Below are 26325 nucleotides of genomic sequence, written 5' to 3'. Positions count from 1 at the left end.
AAGTAAAAGTACTAAAAGAGTAATTCTGGCTCTGATCTGGTCCTGTTATCATTTTTATAACCAGACTGGCTTCATGAACTCATTTCAGGTGAAAGTCCTCCAGCGTCTCTCTTGGTAAACCAGTCTTTTAATAGAACGTCATTAATTAGTGACGCTGACGTCTATTAAAATGATCAGAAGGTTTTTTGTGTTTAATTCTATTCATCCTTATTCATTGTGGTCTCACTCATGGGCGCCCCCTGGTGTTTCGCAGTCTGATTTTTGATATGAGGAGAGGAATATTAAGGGGGCCTGACTCTGTTTAATCTGGCTCTGCTGAATATTTAACCGTTCAGCTGGATTAAACTTCGTAAACTTGTGTTCGCAGGATTCATTCTTTGTTTATACACCGCCGGCGCTCCGTGCAAGAGCTTAAAGAAACTCTTGTTTTATTGCGGTTTTTGAGGCTTAATTAATGAATTTATATGAAACACCAACTTCGACTTTTATTTTAAAAGCCTGTAAATCAGACGGGCTGTTTCCAGCGGCGGTGCCGGCTGTGTTTTTACTCGAGCGCAGTTCTGCGCTGCGACATGTCGAAGAAAAGAAAAGTGCACAAGTGCACGAGTGAGATCACCATTATATACGGCGGCGTTTTAGGGCCACTGCTAATAAAAATAAAATAAATATAGAGGAAAAAAAGTCGTAATATTTCGAGAAAAATACTTAATATTTCGAGGGAAAAAGTCATATATTTTGAGAAAAAGACTTAATATTTCGAGAAAAAAGTCGTAATATTTTGAGAAAAAATGTCGTAATATTTCGAGAAAAAAGTCATAATATTTCGAGAAAAAAGTCATAATGTTTTGAGAAAAAGACTTAATAATTCGAGAAGAAAAGTAATATTTTGAGAAAAAATGTAATATTTCGAGAAAAAAAGTCATAATATTTTGAGAAAAAGACTTAATAATTCGAGAAGAAAAGTTGTAATATTTCGAGAAAAAAAGTCTCGAAGTGAACAGTCTGTCTGTCTGTGCTGTTAAAGGAGAATCTCAGGCAGGGTCATCTTCATGGCTATCGGGGGCTTCATCTCCCCCCCATTCAAAGAGGGCCTGCAGTTTCACAGACGGTGAGGATGAAGATCAGAATGATCCAGAGAGACGGAGCGAGCGGAGCTCCGGCGCCAGGACGGCAACCGAGACCGCAACACGGCCCCCTACAGTCGGCCCATTACAGTCGGCCTACATTATCCTCCAAATATTTGGACTTTATTCTCGAAATATTACCATTTTGTCCTCCAAATATTACGACTGTTTTTCTCTAAATACTAAGAGTGTATTCTCGAAGTCTACTATGTTTATTTTAGTAAAAGTGGCCCTAACACGCCGCCGTAGACGCCCGTTATCTGCTGTTAGTTACCGAGCGGAACCCGCTGCGCTGCCGTCTCCCGGGGCAACCAGCCTGCAAACAGGACCCGGCTATGAGCAGCAGCGGCTCTGCCTGTGAGGAAGGGTGAGCGCTTTATCGCTTTTCCTTCACCCAGCAGTTCTAGATATGTTCCCACCCGTCATAACTAGATTTATTAGAGTCTACATTCACTTCATATTTCACGAGGTGTGCGTAAAACCCTGACTTTGAGTCAAATCTGGAGATAAAATTTGGGCTAGCTGTGGCTAACGCTTGCTAACCGGACAGTCAGGCTAGCTTTGCAAGCACTTCTGCTAGTTTGTGAAATATTGAGTGACATTAAGTTTCCAAGTTTATTAAAAGGCGAAAAAATAATGAATGTCGGTTAGTTTGTTGGTTAGTTTCGTGATTGAGGCGGTCCAATTCAATCCCACGTCTAAAGTTTGCTAAATTAGACGAGGCTGAAGTTGGCTTGCTATTCGCCAGCATGTTCAAAATTTCCCGTTCCACCTTAAATGGTGAAGCTCAGGCGCCAGAATGTACGTTAACTTCCTCACCATTTAAGGTGGAACGTTCCTCCTTAAACGATGAAGCTCAGGCGCTAGAATGTACGTTAACTGCTGCACCATTTATGGTGGAACGTTCCACCTTAAACGATGAAGCTCGGGCGCCAGAATGTACGTTAACTGCTGCACCATTTAAGGTGGAACGGAGAAATGTGAACAAGAAGCCGACTTCAGCTTTGTCTGAAATAAATTCGATGGCTTTAGCTGCAGAGCCTATCGAGTCTGAGAGAAACCTGCTCTTTCAAATGTGATTAAATCAGCAAGCAGCTAAATGAAGAACTGAACTTCAGCTCAGCTTGAAGTTTCTGAGTCTAAATGAAAGGTGGAATTGCTGAATTAAACCATATACAACACATTTTCTATCGATCTGAAGAACCATGTAAGCTTGAAACGATTCTACATAGCACCGTAAAGGGTTCTGTTGTTACAAACTTGACATCACAACATTAGAAGAACGCTTTTTGGTGCTAAATAGAACCATTTTTTTTAGAAATGTTCTGTATAGAACCATATATAATAAATTATCCATCAGTCTGAGGAACCATCTCACCATGCGAAGAACCGTTTAAGTATGCAAATGGCTCTATATAGAATTCATGGTGCTAAATAGAACCATTGCCTTTACTAGAGAACCCTTGAAGAACCGTCTTTTATTTACTGTGTAGTTAATGCTGTTGGCTTTTTTGTTTTCTAGAATGATCTGAAGGTGCAACCTCTTCGAAAAAGCCATCCTGAAGACCAGCTGCCAAAATGACCAGCATCAGTGACAAAGGTTAGTGTCCTCAATTACCTGCCAGCTGAGTGTGACCGGTAACATGAAGTACCGGAGACGAAAGGCAGTTACTAAAAGTAATTTTAAGTGAAAATTGAGTGTTGTGGAGACAGAGGTGTACAGTACTAGGATGCTGGTCCCATGGGGCAGGGAGGTTAACACACTGGTGAGATCTCCGTCATTAATGTGGTCCCTGTGAAGCACAGCTCATTAGAGAGCTGAGGGTGGCAGACGCAGAGGAGCAGTTACTTCAGGTCTCAAGAGGATGTTGCTGTGTTTACAGGCTGCTCCTGCTTTTCTTTCGGATTGATGTTAAAATCTGTAAAAAGATACGCTTATAGAAAGAAAACGGCAGGATGACCTCCTTGTTTCTACACTCAATGTCCAGTTTATCAGCTCCACTTACTGTATAGCTGCACTCTGTAGTTCTACAGTTACAGACTGTAGTCCATCTGTTTCTCTGATACTCTGTTACCCTGTTCTTCAGTGGTCAGGACCCCCATGGACCCTCACAGAGCAGGTACTATTTGGGTGGTGGGTCATTCTCAGCACTGACGTGGTGGTGGTGGTGTGTTAGTGTGTGTTGTGCTGGTTTGAGTGGATCAGACACAGCAGTGCTGCTGGAGCTTTTAAGTTAAGTGATACTTTATTAATCCCACAAACGGGGAAATTCCACCTCCGCATTTAACCCATCCGTGACGTGAAACACCACACACACACACTAGGGGTCAGTGAGCACACTTGCCCGGTGGGCAGCCCTATCCGTGGCGCCCGGGGAGCAATTGGGGGTCATGTGCTGTTGGCCCTGGGGATTGAACTGGCAACCATCCGGTCACAGGGCCAGTTCGCTAACCTCCAGCCCACGACTGCCCCAACCTTTTAAACACCTCAGTGTCACTGCTGGACTGAGAACAGTCCATCAACCAAAACTGTCCAGCCAACAGCGTCCTGTGGGCAGCGTCCAAATAGTACCTGCTCTGTGAGGGTCCATGGGGGTCCTGACCACTGAAGAACAGGGTAACAGAGTATCAGAGAAACAGATGGACTACAGTCTGTAACTGTAGAACTACAGAGTGCAGCTATACAGTAAGTGGAGCTGATAAGATGGACAGTGAGCGGAGAAACGAGGAGGTGGTCAGAGTGTTCTGCCTGATCGGTGTGCGTTCCTGTTAACAGTATTGAGATTGTGGAGTTAAGATGTTACTCCAAAAAGTAGTGATGCATAATAATTGACTGACTGTTGCTCTGTGGCAGAGGAGGCTCGAGCGGAGCTGGACTCAGTAGAAGCTGAGTTGGAGGTGCTGGAGCTGCAGATTTCTGAGCTCCTGGAGAAGCAGGCCTCTCTAACTTCCAGGAAGAACAAGCTACTGAAAATACTGGATGGTTCCTGTGATTCTTCTCAGCCCTCAGGATCTGGAAAGGCCTCCAAACCAGCTTTCAGCAAGAAGGACCTGCAACACTATGAAGAGTCAGGTTAGTGGCTCTGCGTTGCTGATTAAAATAGAAATAGTAGCCATGTTTATATTGTTAATCTGTTAATAATCTAATAGTTCAATAGCACAGTCAGAATAAATCCATATAGGCTAGTCCGACTGAGGCCATTGGGAATACAATGTCTCTCCGATTGAGTGAGGTGGGTAATCCTGTAAATAACCCGTTAAATAGAAGAATAATATCCGTGTAAACGCCTGTATCCGATTACATTCCCTATCGGAAAGTTTAAGTCCGTTCTGCATGTGCGTCGCGTCACAGTGAGAGTTTATACCGTTCGACATGGCGGAGCAGAAACTGGTCTGCAGATGAGACGAAGTTCATGCTCTGATCTTTAAACGACGGCGGTGGGACGGACGTCCAGCTTATGTGTCTCAGAACACGACGTCTTCCTCTCGGCCTTCTTTAATAAGGACGTGTGAAGGACGTTTTCCTGAGTCTGACGTCATTTTAAAGCAGTTAAAAACACAATCACTGCTCACTGCTGCTCATCTCACTCTGACTGGACTCACGCGATGCTCGTTGTCATGGTAACGTCTACACTTAGTGTTTCTCTACGCACGTGTGCAATTTTGGATCTTATTACTTGTAGTGAGCATGTAAACGGAGATTTTCCATCAGATTGGTCAGGAGAGTGTGCATATATAAACACCTCAGTCTACTTACCATCACCAAAAGGTACGTATAGTGTCTGTGTAACACTAACAGTATTATTATAACAATATATAACAAAAACTAACAATATTTCTGCCTACAATTATAGATTTCCCATGGTCAAAAGGGGTTCAGGAGAAAATGGAGAATGTTTTCAAGCTCTCCAAATTCCGGCCACTTCAGCGGGCAGCCATCAACCTCAGCATGTCCGGGAAAGACCTCTTCTTGGTGATGCCAACTGGCCGTGGCAAGAGTTTATGCTACCAGCTGCCAGCTGTCTGTTCAAAGGGTAAGTAAAAGTTAACATAAAATTAATTTAGAGTACTCGGATGTAAATTTGGGGCGTCACACAAGAACTTGCCCTCTCAGATGTCCTTACAGTGGAGGTGCGAGGAACCGGGGTTGCGATGTCTACAGCAACACAAGCCGTTTTATTTGCTATCCAAAATGTATTATCTACTTTTGATCTGACACATTTTACATGTAATGACAATAATTGCACAGTAATTGCTGAAATAACAAGTACGTCTGTTCTTAATGCTTTATTTTGCCTTAAAATGACCCGCATGTACCACAAAGAACTGATTTAAAAAAAAAAAAAAAAAACCTTCTCAAAATGATCATAAAACGATGTCTCCGTTATCAGACAGCCTATTTATAATAAGAGCTTTTAGATGCATTAAACACTTCTGACAAAAAATTGTGAATTTTGTGAATAATAATAATAATATTTCTCTAAATTGAAGCATTTCACAACAAAGCAATCTGAGCAACTTTTTCATCTTAACCATTTAAATTATGCAGAAAATTGGTGAAATTCCACTTTAACTTGTTGCCTCTGACTGCATATTGAGCACTGCCACAGATTTTTAGCTTTTAAACTTTTAAACTATTTTAAACTAAAATAGATTTTTGATCACGTCACAAGATGCATTGAACCGATACACTGGATTGGTAACGGCGTCGATACTGACCTTTATTAAATGCATTGCGTATCGGCCACACAATCAATCAATACTATCACTATTGCTATCAGTACTGTTTTCAATCACAGTCGCTCCGAAATGGAAGAGAATAATTCTTAAACATGCTAAACATCACGTTGTCACGTTGTGTTGTTATTAGTGGAACCAAGTGATTTACATACAGCGAATCATTCTGAATGATCACATTACAGCCAAACCTGTTTGTTTAAGACAGTGAGGCAAGTGTTGCTTTGCAAATGCTGAAAACTGCCATGTGTTTCTCTTCAAAGTGCTGGAGCTTGTCAAAATAAAAGCCCCTTTTAAGAAAGCATCATATTAAGATGGACTTTTCTAATCAATTTAATGTAAGATTAAAAAAAAGAAATCATATTTTTGGGTGATTTTGAATTGATCAGGTTAGATTCTAAGATTAGATAATTAGATGTTGGGTTAAAATGTCTACAGTGGTCAGTTAGAAAGATGTGGTTCTTCAATGTGCCTCAGTTTAAAAATTCTAATTACTTTAACTTTTGGAAAATATAGGTCTATAATGGAGTCACATGACCTCATCTGTTGTAACAGCAGCTCACCGGCCACTTTATTAGGTACACCCTGCTAGTAAAAGGTTGGACCCCCTTTTGCCTTCAGAACTGTCTTAATTCTTCATGTCAGACTTTCAACAAGGTGTTGGAAACGTTCCTCAGAGATTCTGGTTGGTTATTTGAGTTCCTGCTGTCTTTCTATCATCTGGAACCAGTCTGCCCATTCTCCTCTGACCTCTCACATCAACAAGGTATTTTCGTCCACTCAACTGACCGCTCACTGGATATTTCCTCTTTTTCGGACCGTTCTCTGTGAACCCTAGAGATGGTTGTGTGTGAAAATCCCAGCAGATCAGCAGTTTCTGAAATACTCAGACCAGCCCGTCTGGCACCAACAACCACGCCACGTTCAAAGCCCCTTAAATCCCCTTTCTTCCCCGTTCTGATGCTCGGTCTGCACTTCAGCAAGTCGTCTTGACCACCTCTACAGGCCTAAATGCACTGAGCTGCAGCCGTGTGATTGGCTGATCAGCTATTTGTGTTAAGATGCAAGTGAACAGGTGTACCTAATATAGTGGCCGGTGTGTGTGTGTTTATATATAAAATTTTATAGAGAAAGACGGGGGAAAAAACAGGAGATAAAGTCTGATTAGTGTGAGTCCTAAGAATACTTTTTGAAGTGACCGTTCATGTTTATTTGTCATTTTCCAGCCAATTAAGCACGTCTCGGTTTCAGGGCTTGTCCTACAGAGTAGACATAGTAGCAGTGTGCATGTATCACTCTGGATAGGGAATCTCACACTTTGACAGTGACAATTGCTGCTGCTTTTAATCAGAATATAATTATTTTCATAACTAGCCGTGGGAAGAGTCTTGTATGCAGCACTGTGTCTCTTCAGTTGAAAAGACAGTGGGACCTTTAAGTGATGCTTGTAAATATGTAAATAAATTTGAAGCCCTTTTTTTTTTCTTCTTTTGGTCAGATAATAAAACATCTTCAGTGATGTTTGTTAGTTATTATGTGTGTTGCTTTTATTCTGCTCAGTACGCAGCTTTTCTCTTTTTGCTGCAGCTGCTCCTTAACATTAATTTTCTATAAGTTCATTTTTTTCTTGTGAAATCAAGTCCACCATGAAAGTCGCATATGTTAATTTTGACACACATAAAACCTGTTTCATGAAAACAACGACAAATATGAACATGGAATGGAAATAATGAGAGAATTCTAGTGGTAGTTGGTAGGTTGAGAACATATGGGCTGCATTTAGGTTGTAGTCTTTTTGTCCTTTGTCGTGAAGATTGTTGATGATGGGACAAAGGTGCAACTTACTGCATTAGTGTTTCATTTGTGATTGCATGCATATTTTAAAAAAAGTTGGCAGGATGTTGTACGAAGAATATTTTGTCTGGTTCCCGTCAGTCTTGCCTGATTGGTTAACCTCTTTATGTGAAAAAGGTGAATTCCTTTTCTTTTTTTCTACCTACTAAGTGTTTTTATTGTTCTAAATGAATCTAAATTTGTTCCACGCTGAATCTCTTCATCCCAATTTCCATGTCTTACAGGTTTTACACTGGTTATTGCTCCATTGGTGTCCCTAATGGAGGACCAACTTATGTATCTGAGGTCCATCGATGTTCCTGCTGTGACACTCAATGCCTCTAGTTCAAAGGTAAGGCCTAAGATTAAAGACTTTTTGAAGACGTCGTGCTCTCTGTAACGTCATTGAACATGAGCTTGCTGAATGACACGTTTTTTTTTGTTTTTTTTTAGGACCAATCCAAATATGTCATGGCAGGCATGACGGATAAAAATAGTCCCTTCAAACTACTGTACGTCACCCCGGAGAAGATCGCCAAGAGCAAGCTACTGATGTCTAAACTAGAGAAGGCCTATAATATGGGTCTGCTTGAGCGCATTGCTGTGGATGAAGTTCACTGCTGTAGTCAGTGGGGTCATGACTTCAGACCAGGTGAGCAGACCTGCAAACCTTTACGCATTTTGACACCAAAGTACACTGGTATAATCTGGTCAATCATTTCAAGAGACTACAAATCGACAGCAACACAAAGTAGTTTTTAGCCCTTTTGTTCACCTTCTCATTCTGTCTTGCTGAATCCAAAAGGGAGGCCAGCGCTTTTAATTCTTTTGCAAAGGGAAACTTAATGCAAACCTGCCAACCTTGAGAAAATATTTCAGGTAATATTGTTTGCCCAGTGTTACATACTTTGTGTGCTAGCTTACTTGTTCAACAGGCCTTTAAGTTGGCAAAGTAATGTTGTTATATAGTCGGTGTGTCGCAGATTGTTACGTGTGTTTTTACAGCACTGTATTCATAATTATTACAGCCGTAACGAGGGGAGCAGATCAAGGCAAGGGGGGGGAAAGCGAGTGCATATGCTGCTGAAATAACATTACCTAGAAAGTTACCAGATGTTTGTGTGTACCTTTCAGTTAGAATAAACATCATTTCACATAAGGAGATCAGCAGACCCTGTTCAAAAACTAATCAGTGGAATGGTTCAAAAGCATGCAAATTAAGCTTAACCTTATTATTATTGTTATTATTATATAATACATTACACTGTTGTGCAACACAAAATATTTTCTCAGATATTTTCCCAAGAGTATTTGTGGTAGTCTGTGCAAATCAGGGTCCAGCCATCAAAGAAGAGTGGTGTACAGATCCTAACATGTGAATGACCTCCGTCTGCATCAGTGCGAATTACCACCCAGCTTAATCCAAATGACCGGGAAACCCTTTGTCTGCGTAGGATCAGAGGAATCTCGGAACCCACGATCTCTTTTCAGCACTTTTCAACAACTTGTAGAAAGTTCATTCCATGACACTTCATCGGAAAATCCGATGGTCACAGATATTGTTAGATAGATACACTTGCGTGAGTACAGATGTTCTTATGCTCATGGAGTTAGTGTGCAGCTTATAGAGAATAAATCATAATAATACAAGAATATTGCTAAATTCATCGTTTATTTATTGTGCATCTAAGTGCAAAATCATGCTGCTACCCTTGCTACCTCCATAATTGTAATACTCTATGAGAATAGTGTGTACATTTAAGTGTAACATATCTAAAGATACGTCTTTCAAATTTTCCTGCAAAATTCAGCTCCAGACGCAAGGCTGGCCTCAGATCTACAGATCTAAACAAAGTCTTTTAGGGTGGTTTGATGTGAAATGGTGCCTTTATCAAAACTTAGTAACTCTTACCGTCTGCGCTTGTTAAAAAAAGTTAAATCTTAAGGAAAAAATTTGATTTTTTAATGTCCCTGATGCAGCTGTCTGCTCTGAATAGGGTTAAATGTATGTTTTATGACTAAATCTTACCCAAAAACGGTTGTGAAACAGTGTCTCAGACATCAGGCAGAGTATTTGTAGCTACTTCATGTTAAAACCTTATGCGGGAGCTTTTAGAGTCTGGCTCACCAAATACCTCTAGGGTGCCACATTTTACATCAAACCTTTGTGAATGACTGTGTGCAGCTTATTAGAACGAAGCCAAAATTCTTGTACCAGCTAGAAGTGAAGTGATTTTATTTTTACAATATTGCTTCATTATAGCAGTAGCAGGGTTATTTTTCATAGTACATACTGTAACAGCCCAGGCTTCATCTTACATGTATGCCCAGTTATGTCAGATCATTTAAAGAAAAAATTTCAAGAAAGAAAAAAAATCTGTCCCAAACAGAGCTTATGCTGTCATGTGGCAAATTTCTGTTTTTGAAGTGGAGATAAACAAACCTCTAAGAATTTATTCAAATCTATATTTAATTTCTGTGGCTTTATGTCCAGAAAACAAACTAAAACTAAAAACCTTTTTTTTGGTTTTGTGTGAGTATAAAACCAATGTATATGGACTATTGGTATTCGTGCTACTATTGGTATTCGGTGTTAGTACTATATAGTATTCATATGATGTGTGTGTATATAGTATAAAAGCACTATATAATATTCACAGTATGTGGCACTGAAGTGACTCTCTTGTGACAGATTACAAGCTTCTCGGCATCCTAAAGCGTCAGTTCCCCAAAGTCCCACTGGTTGGACTGACTGCCACTGCGACCAGCAGCGTTTTGAAGGACTGCCAGAAGATTCTGTGTGTTCCAGATCCAGTGACTCTCACGGCACCGTTCAACAGACCTAACCTCTACTATGAAGTAAGCACAACCTAATTGTTATTCGGGGTTTAGGGAGGAATAGTTCACTTCCGAGACATGGAACAGGATACAACTGTAAAAAGAAATAAAAAAAAAAATCCTAAATTTTGGCCTTTTTTATTTATTTATTTTTATTTTATTTTTCAGGTTCGAGTTAAGGATAATGAAGGCTCAACCAAAGAAATAGCAGGACTGATCAAGGGAAGATACAAGGACCAGTCAGGTACCCAGTGAAGGGGACCTTCAGTTTGTACAGCTTCCTGCTGTTATTTATTATAATTGAAGCACTTTTTTCTTGATTTTATGCAGGGATTGTGTACGTCTTCTCCCAGAAAGATGCAGAGGTGGTGTCCGGAGACCTGCAGCAGAAGGGCATCATGGCACAGCCGTACCACGCAAACATGGAGCCTTCAGACAAGACCTTGGTTCATCATCAGTGGTCTAGCAAAAAGATCCAGGTAACCTTTAGTAACATGACACCGAGTTTGAGAGATCACTGCCTTAAAAGGACTTAAAAGGAGTAATAAGCAATGAAAAAGAAGCACCCAGTCTGAGAAAGCCAAGAACATTTTGCTTGTGTCTGGACAAAAAACAAACTTTTAAAAAAAATGTATTTAATAAATCATGATGGTGCTAAATATGTATATGGACTTTAATGCCTTTGTCATTTTGTTTCTCATCTTTAACTTTTTAAATATTCATTTTAAATAATAAATATTGTTTATAAGTGGAGCCCAAATACAAGATTAATTCTCTCTGAAATAGTGTGTCCATTTAAGTAATAATTAAAAGGCAATTGCCACCATTTTATTTTCAAATTTTCTGCTGAATTCATTTACTGAGATATCAGCAAAGTTGTTCAGAGTGGTTTGATGTGAAATGGTGCCTTTTAAAGTCACGACCCAACTCAGATTTCTTTACAGTTGAACCAGGAGTCATGATGGCTACAGTGCACACAGTGGCATTTTAAAACAGTAAAAGCAGTGGTAAATTTTGAAAATAAAGTTTTTTTTTTTGTTGTTATTTTCAGTAAATAATATATAAAGAAGTGGGTACATTTTGTCTTACAACGCCCTGCATGTCAGTGTGAGTTTAATTTGAAAAAGTTTCAGGGTTTAATTGTATCCCAAAACTTGTAAAACAATGTCTGATCAAGTTTCTATAGAATGGCACATTTATCATCAAATCTTTTGTGAATGACTGTTTACAACAAAAATAAAAAAGAAATTCCCCTGTAATCCTTTGAAACCTTAAAGGGAGTGTGGAATGAGTGTTACATGGTACTAAGAGGCAGCGCTGGACAAAGTACAAAAACCATGTACTGGAGTTAAAGTCGAGACACCAGGTAAAATATTCCTCCAGTAAAAGTAGAAGTTCCTCCCTTTAGACCTCCACTTGAGTAAAAGTACTAAAGTATTTACCTTCAAATGTACTTAAGTATAAAGTAAAAGTACTAAAAGAGTAATTCTGGCTCTGATGTCCTGTTATCATTTTTATAACCAGACTGGCTTCATGAACTCATTTCAGGTGAAAGTCCTCCAGCGTCTCTCTTGGTAAACCAGTCTTTTAATAGAACGTCATTAATTAGTGACGCTGACGTCTATTAAAATGATCAGAAGCACAAAACACTGAAGGTAAACAGTTTCCATCAGGGAGAACCGAGTGGCTCTGAAATCACTTTTTACACACAAGCAAAGTTTCAGTTTCAGATTTATTTACAACTTAGTTCCAAGTTTAAGTTGAATAAAAACTGGCTTTAAACTCAGGATCACAGATGAGCTCCTTTACTATGTTGATCTGTAGGCGTCTGTTCATAAACATAAACCAGCCCAAACTCATTTACTATAAAATGAAATGGTGTTTGTAGAAATTCAGAAAAAAGCCGCGTCAGTCTCGACTGCATATGTGGACATATTTCTATATTGAGCTCTATTTACACAAAGTTAGGTTAGTTCATCATTTACGTTGAACAGACTCTCCCAAAGTTTTACGCTGCTGCGCTGACGTTGAACCGCGTGCTGCACTGGGTCGGTATGACCAACAGGTCAAAACCAGCTCTAAACAAAGTGACCGCTGGGCCCTGATTGGTGCTCTGGCTTTGCGCTTCTTTCGTTTTGACATGTTACGTTTTTATACACACAGAAACCAAAAGGAACGACAGATTTCTCAAAATGTAGGAGGAAAAAGTCGGATATTAGACTCTGAAATGTAGTGGAGTGAAAGGAAAAAGTCGCCCAGAAATGGAGAAACTTCAGTACAGATACACCAAAAATACTAAAGTACAGAAACTAATTACATTTACTCAGTTATTGTTCACCACTGCTGAGAGGTGAAGACAACATCAGCAGGGTGTGTTTTTATGCATTGTGTGATTACAGATGATGTGAAAAAGTAAATGTAATAAAACCTGGACTGACAAACCTGCAAACAGCAAACCTGCCGTTTAAGTCCAGAAACTATGTTGTTTTTTCAGGTGGTCGTGGCCACTGTGGCGTTTGGAATGGGCATCGACAAAGCAGATGTGCGCTTTGTTATCCACCATACCATCAGCAAGTCAATAGAGAACTATTATCAGGAGAGTGGCCGTGCAGGTGGGCTCCAGTTCAACTGTATTCTGATGGTCTGACCTTTTCTACTGTTTGATGAGCATGCCATTCTTCAGTCTACAAACATGCAATGAAGTCTGCCATAGAAATAAAAGTCTCTCATCTAGTCGCCTAATCAAACCATAATGAAAATGGCAACTGACCAATAAAGTCTGACACCCGTCCCCCACTCGCATTTCAATACCGGTTTAAACAAGCCCTCCCTTGGCCTCGTCGTTTTCCCTCACGGGAGTCCAAAGCACCATCTTAAGGGCTGTTCCATCACTTTATTAGCTGAAGTAAAGGGTGTTCAATTCAAGGCAATTCAACTTTGTCATTATACAATACAGGGTAGTACAGTATAACGAAACACTATCGGGCTACTTTTCCAGCGCAGTGATAAAAGATAGCGAACAGTGCAAAGACGAAAGACAGGAAAGACAAGACAAAATGTGCAAAGTCAGTAAGTACAAGTATCGAACGTAGACAAAATGTGCATAGGCAAAGCTTATAACAGGTATTCTGGATGTACAGACAGTTAATGCATAGTCAGATATTCAAGTGTATCAGACATACACACAGAAATGTGCTGGTGAATTGCAGTACAGTACAGTAAATGCAGAAGTACTGGTGGTTGGATAGTGTAGTGGTTAACACCTCTGCCTTCTACGCTGTAGACTGGGGTTCAATCCCCACCTGGGCAAACACCCTACACTATACCAATAAGACTCCCAACACCGCCTTGGCCTACCTATGTAAAAAATTATCAAATTGTAAGTCGCTCTGGTTAAGAGCGTCAGCCAAATGCCGTAAATGTAAGTACTAGTGGTGCAAAAAGAGCTGTAAACAGTGATCTGTATGTATAGTGTACAGTGCAGGTAGAGAGTCGCAGCATAATCTTCAGGCAACATCTTAAATAAACAGTCACAGTATAAATATACTAGAAATAAGGCTTAGATGAAGAGATGAAGTGCACAGCATACAGTCCTCTGAGCTGGTGGAGCTCAGTGTGTAGAGTGCTGGCTGATCAGGCTGGTCAGTAACGGACTGTAGTGTTGTTGTTAAGCTCAGGTCGATGCTGCCGGTGTGACCAGTTTGACAGCTCGGGAATAGAAACTGTTCTTGAACCTGGTGGTTCTGGCTCGGATGTTTTGGTACCTCTTTCCGGATGGCAGAGGTTGGAACAAGGGGTGGCTGGGATGTGTGGGGTCCAAGGATATGTTGATAGCTTTCCTCTATGGGAGGACAGCTGCGGAGATGTGCTGAGCAGTTTTGACCATCCTCTGCAGGGCCTTGCATTCAGCAGCAGTGGTGCTACCTTACCTAGCCTTACCTTAGGCTTGAATAATCCGCTCCACACTGTCGTCTCTTCCCCTTCTGCTGCGAGTGGCCACTTGTATAACCTAGGTGAGATGCACATTCGAGTGGTTAGTGGAAGTGGATGAGGACGAGTTAAAAAGGTCATTGAAACGTGGCTTGAGTCGATGCAAATGACAGTCAGTATAATTTTGAAGTTGTCAAATAAAATTTTTTGAACGAACCTCCCAATGATAAGTATTTTTTTCAAAAATTAAAAAAAAAACTCAAAATGCACTGTTTTAAATTATGCACAACAGTTTCGAAACCTTTTTTAGGTTGTAAAGAACTGAAAATGGTTGTTTGTTGAATTCGCAGCATTAAGAGGTCACATTTACTGAAATCAAAAGCTGTTTCTGTCAAAAACATCTTAACAGGCCAAGTTACAAGTTAACATAGGACCCCTTCTTTGATATCACCTTCACAATTCTTGCATCCATTAAACTTGAGGTTGTTTTTTTTTTTTTGGAGAGTTTCTGCGTGAATTCCTTTGCAGGATGTCAGAATAGCCTCCATGAGCCACTGTTATGGCGTGAACAGCCTCCCACCCTCATAGATCTTTTGCTGGAGGATATTCCAAAGGTTCTCAACAGGGTTGAGGTCAGGGGAGGATGGTGGCCACACTCTCCTTTTTCTCCTTTTATGCCCATAGCAGCCAAGAGGTGAAGAGGGTGCAGGCAGGATGGAGTGGGTGGAGATGGGTGTCAGGGCTGATGTGTGACAGAAGGATAGCAGCAAGAGTGAAAGGGAAGGTTTACAAGACAGCAGTGCGTCCTGCTATGATTTGGAGACTGTGGCTCTGTCTAAAAGACAGGAGGCTGAGCTGGAGGTGGCGGAGATGAAGATGCTGAGATTTTCATTGGGAGTGACAAGGATGGACAAGATTAGAAATGAGCAGATCAGAGGGACAGTGAAGGTGGAGCAGTTTGGAGATAAAGCCAGAGAGGCCAGGTTGAGATGGTTTGGACATGTGTTGAGGAGGAATAGTGGATATATTGGTCAAAGAATGTTGAAGATGGAGCTGCCGGGCAGAAGGAGAAGAGGTAGACCTCAGAGAAGGTTTATGGATGTAGTGAAGGTGGACATGTAGACGGTTGGTGTAAAAGTAGAGGAGGCCATGGATAGGGCAAGATGGAGGCAGATGATCCGCTGTGGCCACCCCTAAAGGGAGCAGCCGAAAGAAGATGATGATGCCAATAGCAGCCAATGACACAGAGGTGCAGCGTGAGATGGTGCATTGTCATGCATGAAGATTTTGCTCCGGAAGGCACGGTTCTTCTTTTTGTACCATGGAAGAAAGTGGTCAGTTAGAAAATCTGTACACTTTGCCGAGGTCATTTTCACACCTTCACGGACCCTAAAGGGGCCTACCAGCTCTCTCCCCATGATTCCAGCCCAAAACATGACTCTGCCACCTCCTTGCTGACGTCGCAGCCTTGTTGGGACATGGTGGCCATCCACCAACCATACACTACTCCATCCATCTGGACCATCCAGGGTTGCACGGCACTCATCAGTAAACAAGAGTGTTTGAAAATTAGTCTTCATGTATGTCTGGCCCACTGCAACCGTTTCTGCTTGTGAGCACTGGTTAGGGGTGGCCAAATAGTAGGTTTATGCGCAACTGCCAGCCTTTGGAGAATCCTACACCTTGAGGTTTGCAGGACTCCAGAGGCACCAGCAGCTTCAAATACCTCTTTGCTGCTTTCTAATGGCATTTTAGCAGCTGCTGTCTTAATCCGATGAATTTGTCTGGCAGAAACCTTCCTCATTCTGCCTTTATATCTGCAAAAACCCGTCTGAGTCAGCCACAGATCGCTTCACAGTACGGTGATCACGCTCAAGTTTTAGTGAAATATCTAATCTTTTCATGCCTCGTCTAAGGCATTGCACTATTTCATGCTTTCCGGCAGCAGAGAGATCCTTTTTCTTTCCCATATTGCTTGAAACCTGTGGCCTGCTTAATTATGTGGAGCATCCTTCTTAAGTAGTTTTCCTTTAATTGGGCTCCCCTGACAAACTAATTATCACAGGTGTCTGAGATTGATTTCAGTGATCCAAAGAGCCCTGAGACACAATAGCATCCATGAGTTCAGTTGGAAAAGGACAGTTTATGACCATTAAATCCAATTTGCATTATACTTTGTAACAGTGTTGTGTGAGTGCACCTAAGAGAACATTACGATTCCTTTTCAGGGCGGGACGACAGTCCGGCAGATTGCATCGTGTTCTATGGGTTTGCAGATATTTTCAGGATTAGTACCATGGTTGTGATGGAGAATACTGGCCAGCAGAAGCTTCAGAATATGGTGGCCTATTGCCAGAATGTGGACAGGTAAGTATTAAATGAAAGTGTAGTTCGCCTGGTATTTGTACAACACGTAAGTAAGGCTATGTTTGCACAGCAGGTAAAAGTGGCCCAAATCTAATGTTCTTCATATGTGACACAGGTGTGTTTCTGTGTCAGTGTGAACAGCAAAAAAATACATTTTAATCTATTTTCAATTCCGATTCGAGACGCTTTCATATACGGTACTGAAATTCGTTACCTATCCGATCTGTAGCAATGCGACTCCGTCTGAAAGATCGGAATGTATGTGACTTTTACGTCAATCCAACCGATTCATCATCGGTTCGCCCTGAAAATTAGAAGGCACTTATCAGAACACCTCAACGTTTGAAGAGATTTTGAAAGAAATGACTGAAGGAGGACAAGGAAGCTGCAGCGTCAAGGAAAAGTCAGAATAGTGTGTACGTTTGAGCCCAGCTGTCAGTCAGTGAGGCTTCATGATGGCTCCTGTGATGCTGGAGAAGACGAAACCCATCCCTCCGGGGGCGACTGGCATTCGTTCTTCGTCATGATTGTTTACCTCTGGTTGAGCCACATGAAGTGACGTGAAGGCTCTGTTCTTTTGCGCATGCGGGTCGGTTTAGGAGCTCATCTGTTCAGACTAATGTTGCTGATAATGTGAACAGCCAAGCAAAAAAATCAGGTTTGATTAGAAAATCAGGGGCACTTTTACCTGCGGTGTGAAAACAGTCAATGTCATTAGCCCAAATGGTACCTGGACTGCACTTCTTCTGTTCTTTGCGTTTGTGCCTGCTAGGGGATAAAATATTCTGAACATTAAATTACTTCTAGAAAATATATAGTCTGGTTTCATAAACAGATCATTTGTTATCACAGCTTCTTGTTCTCATAGTGTAACATTTTGACGGCGTCTTGGGCAGCAGGTCGTCTAACTCCATTATCTAGGTCCATATGAGGTGTTTGTGCATTGCACTTAGGTGTCGCCGTGCCATGATGGCTGTTCACTTTGATGAAGTTTGGGATGATGAGGAATGCAACCAGATGTGTGATGTCTGTCGGCATGGCAATGGTAAAGGAAACGTTTATTTTCTCCGCTAAGTGCCTTGACTTTGGAGCTCTGTCAGGTTTCACTGTGCTGTAACCAGTCCATCTCACTATACCAGACTATGTCACCATGGATATCACCAAGCATGCGCGTGAGGTGGTGAACCTTGTGGAGCTGGCTGGGTCTCTAGATGAGAAGATGACTCCACTCAAGGTGTGCGATACCTGGATGGGGAAAGGGAATGCCAAACTTCGCAAAATGATCACGGTCACGATCCTGTCACGTCAGGAGGTGGAGTCCATCATTGTCCATCTCTTACTGCATGGCTACTTCAGGTACTTCTTAAAGGCCTTGAGAGGACTTCGATTTTAAGGGCCCATGTGATGGAAAACTAAATGTTCTATGTTTTTCTTTTTCTTGTTTATCTTGTTCTTGTAAGATGAACATTTAAAAGTCATCCCATCATTTTCATTGATTTTTTTTTTACTTCTATGATGTAAGGTTTTTAATGACTCTCCCATTTCCTTCAAAAGAGAAGACTTCAGCTTCACCCCATATACTACATACTTCTACCTGAAGGTAGGACGCAAGGCTCCTCTACTTAAGAATGAAAGCCACTGTGTCACGATGAAGATGAAGAGGAGAGTGCCTACACCCAGCTCAGAGAGGCAGTCGGGAGCAGCTTTAAGTGTAAATATACCTTTTTTTTTTTTTTTTTTCCCTGTTTGACTTCTCTGATGTTTTCTGTGGGTAGTTAAAGCTGCAGTGGCTTCTAAAAGCAAAAAGCACTAATGTCCATAATCAGTGTTTACATTTTACGGTAGTTTAGATTAAAATAGATGATCAGGCACAATTTGCTTTTGGCATTTTTACCATAATATGATCTGTTTCTGTTTACCCTTAAACTCTACAGGGTCTCAATATGCTTTTATTAGATCACTGTCATTTCATTGTGGTTGTAAACTGACTACTAATGGAACCCAAGTCTTCCTAATTTTGATTGCAGTTTTAGGATCATTTGGATGCCACGGTCAACTAATTCCTCATTTTCTCCCACATGTTCATCATAGCTAGTAGCACCCAGACATCACTTTCTAAATACTAACCATACCTCGTTTCGTGCTGGTGTGTTCCTCAAAATCCTGTGTCCTTTGGAAATATTCCAGTCGTTGGCGTTTCGTGTTTCTCTCTAGTTGCGTCTGGATTCAGTGAGTATTTCCAAAAACAGTTGCAGTGCTCTGCTGTCATGTGTTGAGTCATTAGACTTTATGTGCACTACCAAACACATAGGACAGGGTTCGCAACCCAAATGTTAAGAAGAGCCTTTTTGTCCTTTCAAGAAAAATCAAACCACCTTGGGAGCCGCAACGTTTTACCATCTTGGCTGTAAATGTGTCTCAGTATGTGCTGATGTTCTAGTCCAGGCTGAAAAATATAATATAAATGAAAACAGAGACTCACTTTGCTCTGCGTTAAGCTTTAGTTCAGCTATAGCCGCTTTTCTCGCATCTCCAGCAGGAAAGTTTAACGCAGAAAAGTCAGCAGTTACATTCTTGCACTTCAGGGACCATTTAAGGTGGAACAGGAAAATTCAAACATGAAGCTGGCAAACAAAAAACTGACTTCTACTTTTTTTTTTTTCTAGTGTTTATCGGTTTTTCGTTGCAAGACGGAATACATGTGTGTAAATGAGAGGGAGGCAGGTGGAAAGGTGAAGATGCAAGGAGTAGAGGTCGTAAAGGTGGATGACTTCAAATATCTTGGGTCAACCATCCAGAGCAATGGACAGTGTAGAAAAGAGGTGAAGAAGAGGGTGCAGGCAGGATGGAGTGGGTGGAGACGGGTGTCAGGGCTGATGTATGACAGAAGGATAGCAGCAAGAGTGAAAGGGAAGGTCTACAAGACAGTAGTGCGTCCTGCTATGATGTACGGTTTGGAGACTGTGGCTCTGTCTAAAAGACAGGAGGCTGAGCTGGAGGTGGCGGAGATGAAGATGCTGACATTTTCGTTGGGAGTGACAAGGCTGGACAAGATTAGAAATGAGCAGATCAGAGGGACGGTGAAGGTGGAGCAGTTTGGAGATAAAGCCAGCGAGGCCAGGTTGAGATGGTTTGGACATGTGTTGAGGAGGAATAGTGGATATATTGGTCAAAGAATGTTGGAGATGGAGCTGCCGGGTAGAAGGAGAAGAGGTAGACCTCAGAGAAGGTGGAGCTGCAATGGCAGTAAAAGAGCCGCATGTTGCCGACCCCCGACATACGGTCATCACTGGCAGTGTAGTTCACTCATGAAAGCTTAAACGCTCGACTCTGCCACACAGCCTTGGAGATGCTCCGTTAGTCCTTTCCTTTCAGTAAGAGTGCGAATTGAAGACCTCATTGGCAGCAGAACTGAGGGAAAACTACAATTTGATGTTTTCTTCACGAATATTGTGACCCCAATTTAGATTTGTATTACTTTCTATTAATGTATTGGCTTCAGGCCTGTTATTTTGGCCAAATGAACCATCATATACATTTTTATGGCTTGAGGCTTGAGCTCATCAGGCTGCTCACAAATTCAGTTATGTTAATTAAAATTTCCACACTCCAAAATAAAGACATTGTTGTAGGCTACACTTAACATTGCAGCGATTAAGAATTGCACTTTCAGTGTAAAAAGGAATAATCTTTCAGCCTTCGCTCGGTTCAAAATTATATTGATAAGGCGAGGATGCATCTTCACAAGCACCTGAAATTAGCCACCCCCCTGTAGCTGAGGTCAACGTAGAAGTCAGTATTCAGGAACAGAGCTGTGCTGTTGGAAGCGGTGGAGGATCTCATAATAACGAAGGCCTTAATATCAACCCTAAAAGAAAATCTGTCGCCTGAAAGAAGAAAGCAAAGTAATGCCTTGATTTTGGGGATGCTGTAAATCCGCCGCTGACTGCGATTTCAGAAAGTTACTCTGTGAAAAGTTTTATTTTCTTTTTCCCAGACGAATGATGTTGATCTATTTTGAAGGTCATCAAGCTAGAGAACGAATTTGTGAGTGACATTTGGACCAGCTCTGACGTGAGTTTCATAAAGGTATGCTTCAGTTGCGAATAAGGCCAGTCGTGTGCCTTTAACGTTTGAGTACTTCTATGCTGTTGATCCTGATTGACTCTTTAATGCTAGCCTCAGTGCGGCAAGAAAAGCAGAGCGAGGAAGAAGTGGAGAAATCTGAAGCATGCAGATGAAGCAGTGCGTCAGGCACTGACTGCTGAGAAATGGAACAGAGCTAAAAAGAGGCGCCGAAGAAGAGCCCAGAGGCTTTATGTTGAGAGCATCTTGGGCACTTTGGAAGATGTTAAACCTGTGTTTAAAAGTAATAAAAGACGTTTTCGACGTAGAGCTGTCAAGAAGGTGAACACTGCCCTCTCCCTCACTGCAGTAGGTGATTCTGTCTGGGTGGAGGTACTTTAGAGCACATGGAGTTTCGGTGGTCACCAGGTTGATTCCGCATTGTGTCATGGTGACTCTGGCCTGAGATTGGTGGGATGAGATTGTAGGTGTCATGATACACTGGCCACTTACCACAGAGGAGTGGGCATGCGGACTAGACATATGCAACTACTTGACTTTTCCAAATACACTTTGTAAGTTTATAACTATAAGTAATGTTCCTGTACAGTATTACTATGCTTAATGGAAAATTCCCATTGCGAATGCTTTTTAGTCCAGATTTGGGCTCAATCTGTGTTTGGAAAACCATCTACGATGTTGCTGCATTAATCAGATTTAAACGTGTAGGTTGTATATTAAGCTGATTTTGCATTAAACTGTAGTAATGCTTTTTATGTCCACTGTCTCTCTGCAGCACATATTGCCCACTTTCATCATCCCTGTCCTTAAAGAGGAATTCTACCATTTTCTTTCCCAAAACGTCTGCAAAATTCAGTGGTTGAGATGTAAACAAAGTCGCTCAGAGTCGTTTGATGCGAAATGTTGCATTGAGTGTTTACATGCACTGTGGCCCGGCCAGGGGAGGGGCCGACGCCCATTGACCAGGAAACCCAACGTGAGCTCAGAGGCACACGCAGAGACACCAACGTGAGCTTTATTTACATAATTTAAACAAAACCGAAACTAAAGTCTATGATCGGTTACTCAGCATCGGCTTGCAAACTACCTTCTTCTTCCGCCCTCTCTCTGGCCGACTCATCTAAAAGGTGTCCCTGCTCCTCTACTCCTTAGGCACAGCTGCATTAAATGGTGGTCAGTGGTCAGGAGGGCTCCATCTCTCCACTGCCGCAGCATGTAATAATCCAATAGCTGCAGAAAATCAGATTTTGTCAGTAATGCGATGAACGAGTTTACATGCGCTTGAGTAATCAGATAATGGGGAAACTCTGGGTCTGGGTCTACCAGCCAATAAACTCACAGAAGGCGGCGTGACGTAAACGTAAACTCAAACTTAATGCAGCAGCCTATATGAATGAACATCATCTAAAAAAATGAAGAATATTTAAATTCTTTATTTCGTCAAGCATGTAGTTGTTTCAGCATCGCTCAAAGTGTTTTGCTCTGTCTCGCGGCGTTGCTTCTCGCTTATTTCTGGTACTGTGGTCTGTTTTTGCACATGCGCAGACTGAGAAATCTGAAAGAAATCAGAGTAAGAGTTCACATGCACTGAGAAATCCGATTCCGGAGATAAAATCCAGCCTCTTTATCACATTTCTAAATCGGCGTATACTGTTTACATCACCAATTGAATAATCAGATAACTGCAGATTATTGAGTGCATGTAAACACACTCATTGTAGAGGAACTCGACTCCGATGTCTTTACAGTGGTGGTGATGGGAGCCAGGGGTCACCATGACTACAACACAAGTATAGCCATTTTATTTTCTGTCCAAAACCTCCAGTGAACCTACACGTGTTTTATATGGAATGTTGGTGATGGTAAAATAGTGATAAATCTGGAAAAAAATATGTTTTCTTTGGGGACTATTTTGCCTCACAACACCCTGCGTGTACCGTCCTATTATGAATGTATTAGAAATATATATTCATTTAAAAACTGTTATAAATGTATCAGACATCTGGTTCCTATCACCACCACTGTGAACAAGTCTGACTTGGTAAGTTTCTACAGAGCAGCGAATTTCACATCAGGCCACTCTGAATGACTTCATTAATGCATTAACCGTTTAATTGTGCAGAGGTTTTGAAAAATAAAAGCTCCCCTTATACACACTGGTTAAAACAACTCTTGTGCTGCCCGCAGGAAAAAGATTCGGAGAGCGGTGGAGATAGGAGTAGAGCCAAGGTAAAACCAAAAGAAGGAAAAAGACCTGCTGTGAATTCTGGGGAAAGCCGTGTGGCCAAGAAAGTCAAGAAAGAGACTGTTCCCTAGCCCATGAGGAAAAGAGAGCAAAAGTACAGTTACCCTTACAATGTATTTTCAATTTAGCATGTAGACGTTGTATGAATGTGTACTCAGGAGCATACAGTACTGTGCGGAATGTGGAGACCACCCTTCATTTATTTCTTTTCCAGTTATACGTTTTTCAGCATCAGGAAAACGTTCCCATGCTTTTTGTAAACACCTCCAAAGTTCAGTCTTAGAAGCTGGTTGATCATTTTCTGGAGTAACCAAACCCATTCAGTGGTGCTGAGGTCTGGACTCTGGGGTGGTCAGTCCATCGTTCAGCTTCTTTGTTTGATGTGTCCGTCTCCTTTTCTCAGTGAGGTTCTTCTTGATCAGCTACACGTCCTTTCAGACACATAGCGCTGAGTGGTCTTCTCACAGTGGAAGGATGGACAGAAACTCCTGTGGATGTTTTCAGATCTGAAGCAGCTTGATGTTCTCCTCTCGCTCAGAGATGAAAGCTTTGTGCTGTTTATCTGATGGGGGCAGTTTCGATGGGCCACCAGTTCTTCCATGTGGCTCTTAGTAGTCATATTTTCTCTTTTTTTTCCCTTCTTTATACAAGTGGATTGTCTTATTTCTAAGCTCTTCAGTAATATCCTGAAAAAATTGCACTTAATGTCCGTTTTGACTGGAAATGTGAAGGGTGGTCTCTGACTTTTGCACCGTACTGTATGTACAAAAACATTTTGCAACGCTTTTTGTCTTGCTTGCCCCATATAATTCGCTCCCGGTTACATCATGCTGGCCGTGTTTTCTCCTCGCTGTAAGCATTTTCAGAGTCTTGTTGTTGCCAGTCTTGTTCTGGTTAACACAGGTTGTGTTTTCACTCTCATTGGGACATTTGCATTGCAGGGTGTCTAACATTAACGCTGTGCATGGTCCACTAACCCCATTGTGTAGCCATAACCTTCAGCCCTTTCCAGTGCAAACTTACCAGATAACACATCTCAGATTTTTTTGTTTCCTCAGGATGACCAATCGGCCGCTGAGCTGCCTGAAGAAACCGTCACTAACTTGAATGATGCCGACAGTGACCTGTGTGAAAATATCAGATCAATCAAAATCAACAAGGACCAACAGAACCTGGAGAGGAAACTTTCCCAGAACCAGGACAGCAGCTCTTCACAAGCACCTGAAATTAGCCACCCCCCTGTAATTGAGGTTAACGTAGAAGTCAGTATTCACGAACAGAGCTGTGCTGCTGGAAGCGATGGAACATCTCATAATAACGGAGGTCTTACAATCAACCCTAAAAGAAAATCAGTGTCGCCTAAAAGAAGAAAGCGAATTTCATCACCGGTTTCTAAAGCTGGCCATCCAAAGTCTGCTCTGGTCAGCTGTCCATCTGAGACCTCAGTCATTTCCGCTGCAGCCCTCGAAGAGCTGTGTGACCTCCACAGTTACTACAACAAACAGTTGCGACAAATAAACTACATTTCCCACGAACACTTGCAGGACGCAGGTTCAGGAATGCTGACCTGTATAAGAGAGCCGCTTAGAAGTCTGCGTCTCCCATCAAGTACAACCATAGCCAGAAGTGCCAGAAATTTATGGACACGTGTCAGTATGAGAAGGAAACTCATTCAGAGATGACCACGTATTACTTCTGAAGATTTATTTTTATTTTGTAGTGAATGAACTTTTCCTTTTTACATTCGGAGGTAAGGAATGAAGATGCCTCAGGATTGACTGTTACTGTTTTGAGAACTGTGTGAAATTCCCTGTTTTAGGGATGTTTGAAATATAATGTGCTGCACTGTCTACGTATTGAAAAGACACTGTACTCATGTTTGATTTGATATGTGATTTACGTCAAGAATTGAATTTTGTTTATGCTGGCAGTACTTAAGGCCACTAGCCTCCTTCGTTTATGTTTCACAAATGATTATGGATGTTTGTTTTGCTAGCAGTGATAAACTGCCCCCTGCTGCAGCTTTGAAAATGTCTGATTGTTAAGCAGTGAAGGATAGTAAAGAGTCCAGAGCGTCTATGGAAAATTATGGAAGTGCATAATAATGTTCCAGTAAAGCTGTTCTCGATGCTGCCTGCTGTGCAGATAAACTGCATGTGTTTTATTGTATTCAAAACCAACGAATCGCTGGAAGTGTTATTTCCTTAATTACTTCAGCTTAATTCATTTACATTTACATTTATGGCATTTGGCAGACGCTCTTACCCAGAGCGGCTTACAGTTTGATCATTTACACAGGTAGGCGGTGTTAGGAGTCTTGCCCAAGGACTCTTATTGGTGTAGTGTAGGGTGTTTGTCCAAGTGGGGATTGAACCCCAGTCTACAGTGTAGAAGGCAGAGGTGTTACCCACTACACTATCCCAATTCAGCAGTTCAATACAGATTGAGGGGAAGCATTCTGACTTGTGCTATAATAATAATAATAATAATTATTATAATTATTATTATTATTATTATTATTATTATTATTTCAGTTTATATAGCACCTTTCTCAAACTCAAGGATGCTTTACAAAAAGATCAGAAAATAAAATCAACAATAAATAACACATCTCACACACACACACACACAACTCTGCATTTCCAATAGCTAGTGAGGTGGGGTTACAGGGGAACGTCTCACTCCAGCCTAGGAGGCCTCAAAAATGTCTTTGGCCATGAAGGGGGAGCATTTTCCTGTAGCCAAGTATCATCAGTCCAAGCATAGCGGCCGGCCCAGGCAATGTAGCATCGATCAGGTCCCCGTTTCAGGCAGCCGCCTAGCCACAGTACAGCACCGCTCAAGCAGCCAGTCCAGGCCGCATCATAGCTGTGATGTAGTGTCACCCAAACAGCCAGATCAAGAAGTCCGTGAGCCACAGGTGGAAAATCACTCTCGGGTGCTCTCTCAGTGGAATGATGGCAAACTCCTCAGCCAGCAGGGAAACATCAATGCATACGTACTAACAATACAAAGTAAATGAAAAACCTACGTGAAGCAGCAGCCGTACTGCGCAAGTGTACTTGCAACGAAACGCACACACACGCAAACATTGACTTATTTTTTGAGACGCCACTTCCAAGAATCCTGTCAACTTCTAGCTTTTTTTATACACTGTACCAGTTA

General features: G+C 41.6%; 1 protein-coding gene across 2 annotated transcripts; it reads left to right on the top strand.

Annotated features, from left to right (window-relative positions):
* Positions 1-1381: 1381 nt before the first annotated feature.
* On the top strand, positions 1382-25310 carry recql (RecQ helicase-like). 2 transcript variants are annotated; one of them, XM_017711314.2, is made up of 16 exons: positions 1383-1491; positions 2647-2724; positions 3979-4197; positions 4979-5158; positions 7940-8046; positions 8148-8346; positions 10387-10553; positions 10701-10776; positions 10863-11011; positions 13027-13144; positions 16691-16829; positions 17783-17874; positions 17969-18185; positions 18384-18540; positions 23103-23254; positions 24219-24358. In XM_017711314.2, the coding sequence occupies exons 2-15, from the start codon at positions 2703-2705 to the stop codon at positions 23229-23231; spliced, it is 1971 nt and encodes a 656-aa protein (XP_017566803.1). In that variant the 5' UTR covers positions 1383-1491; positions 2647-2702; the 3' UTR covers positions 23232-23254; positions 24219-24358. The 2 variants fall into 2 exon arrangements, with proteins under 2 accessions (XP_017566801.1, XP_017566803.1); XM_017711312.2 differs by lacking the exon at positions 23103-23254 and having other exon boundaries at positions 1382-1491; positions 24219-25310.
* Positions 25311-26325: the final 1015 nt, after the last annotated feature.

Source organism: Pygocentrus nattereri, chromosome 1 (genome assembly GCF_015220715.1).
Source record: "Pygocentrus nattereri isolate fPygNat1 chromosome 1, fPygNat1.pri, whole genome shotgun sequence".
Classification (NCBI taxonomy): Eukaryota; Metazoa; Chordata; class Actinopteri; order Characiformes; family Serrasalmidae; genus Pygocentrus; species Pygocentrus nattereri.
This window is presented reverse-complemented; position numbering and strand designations above follow the sequence as displayed.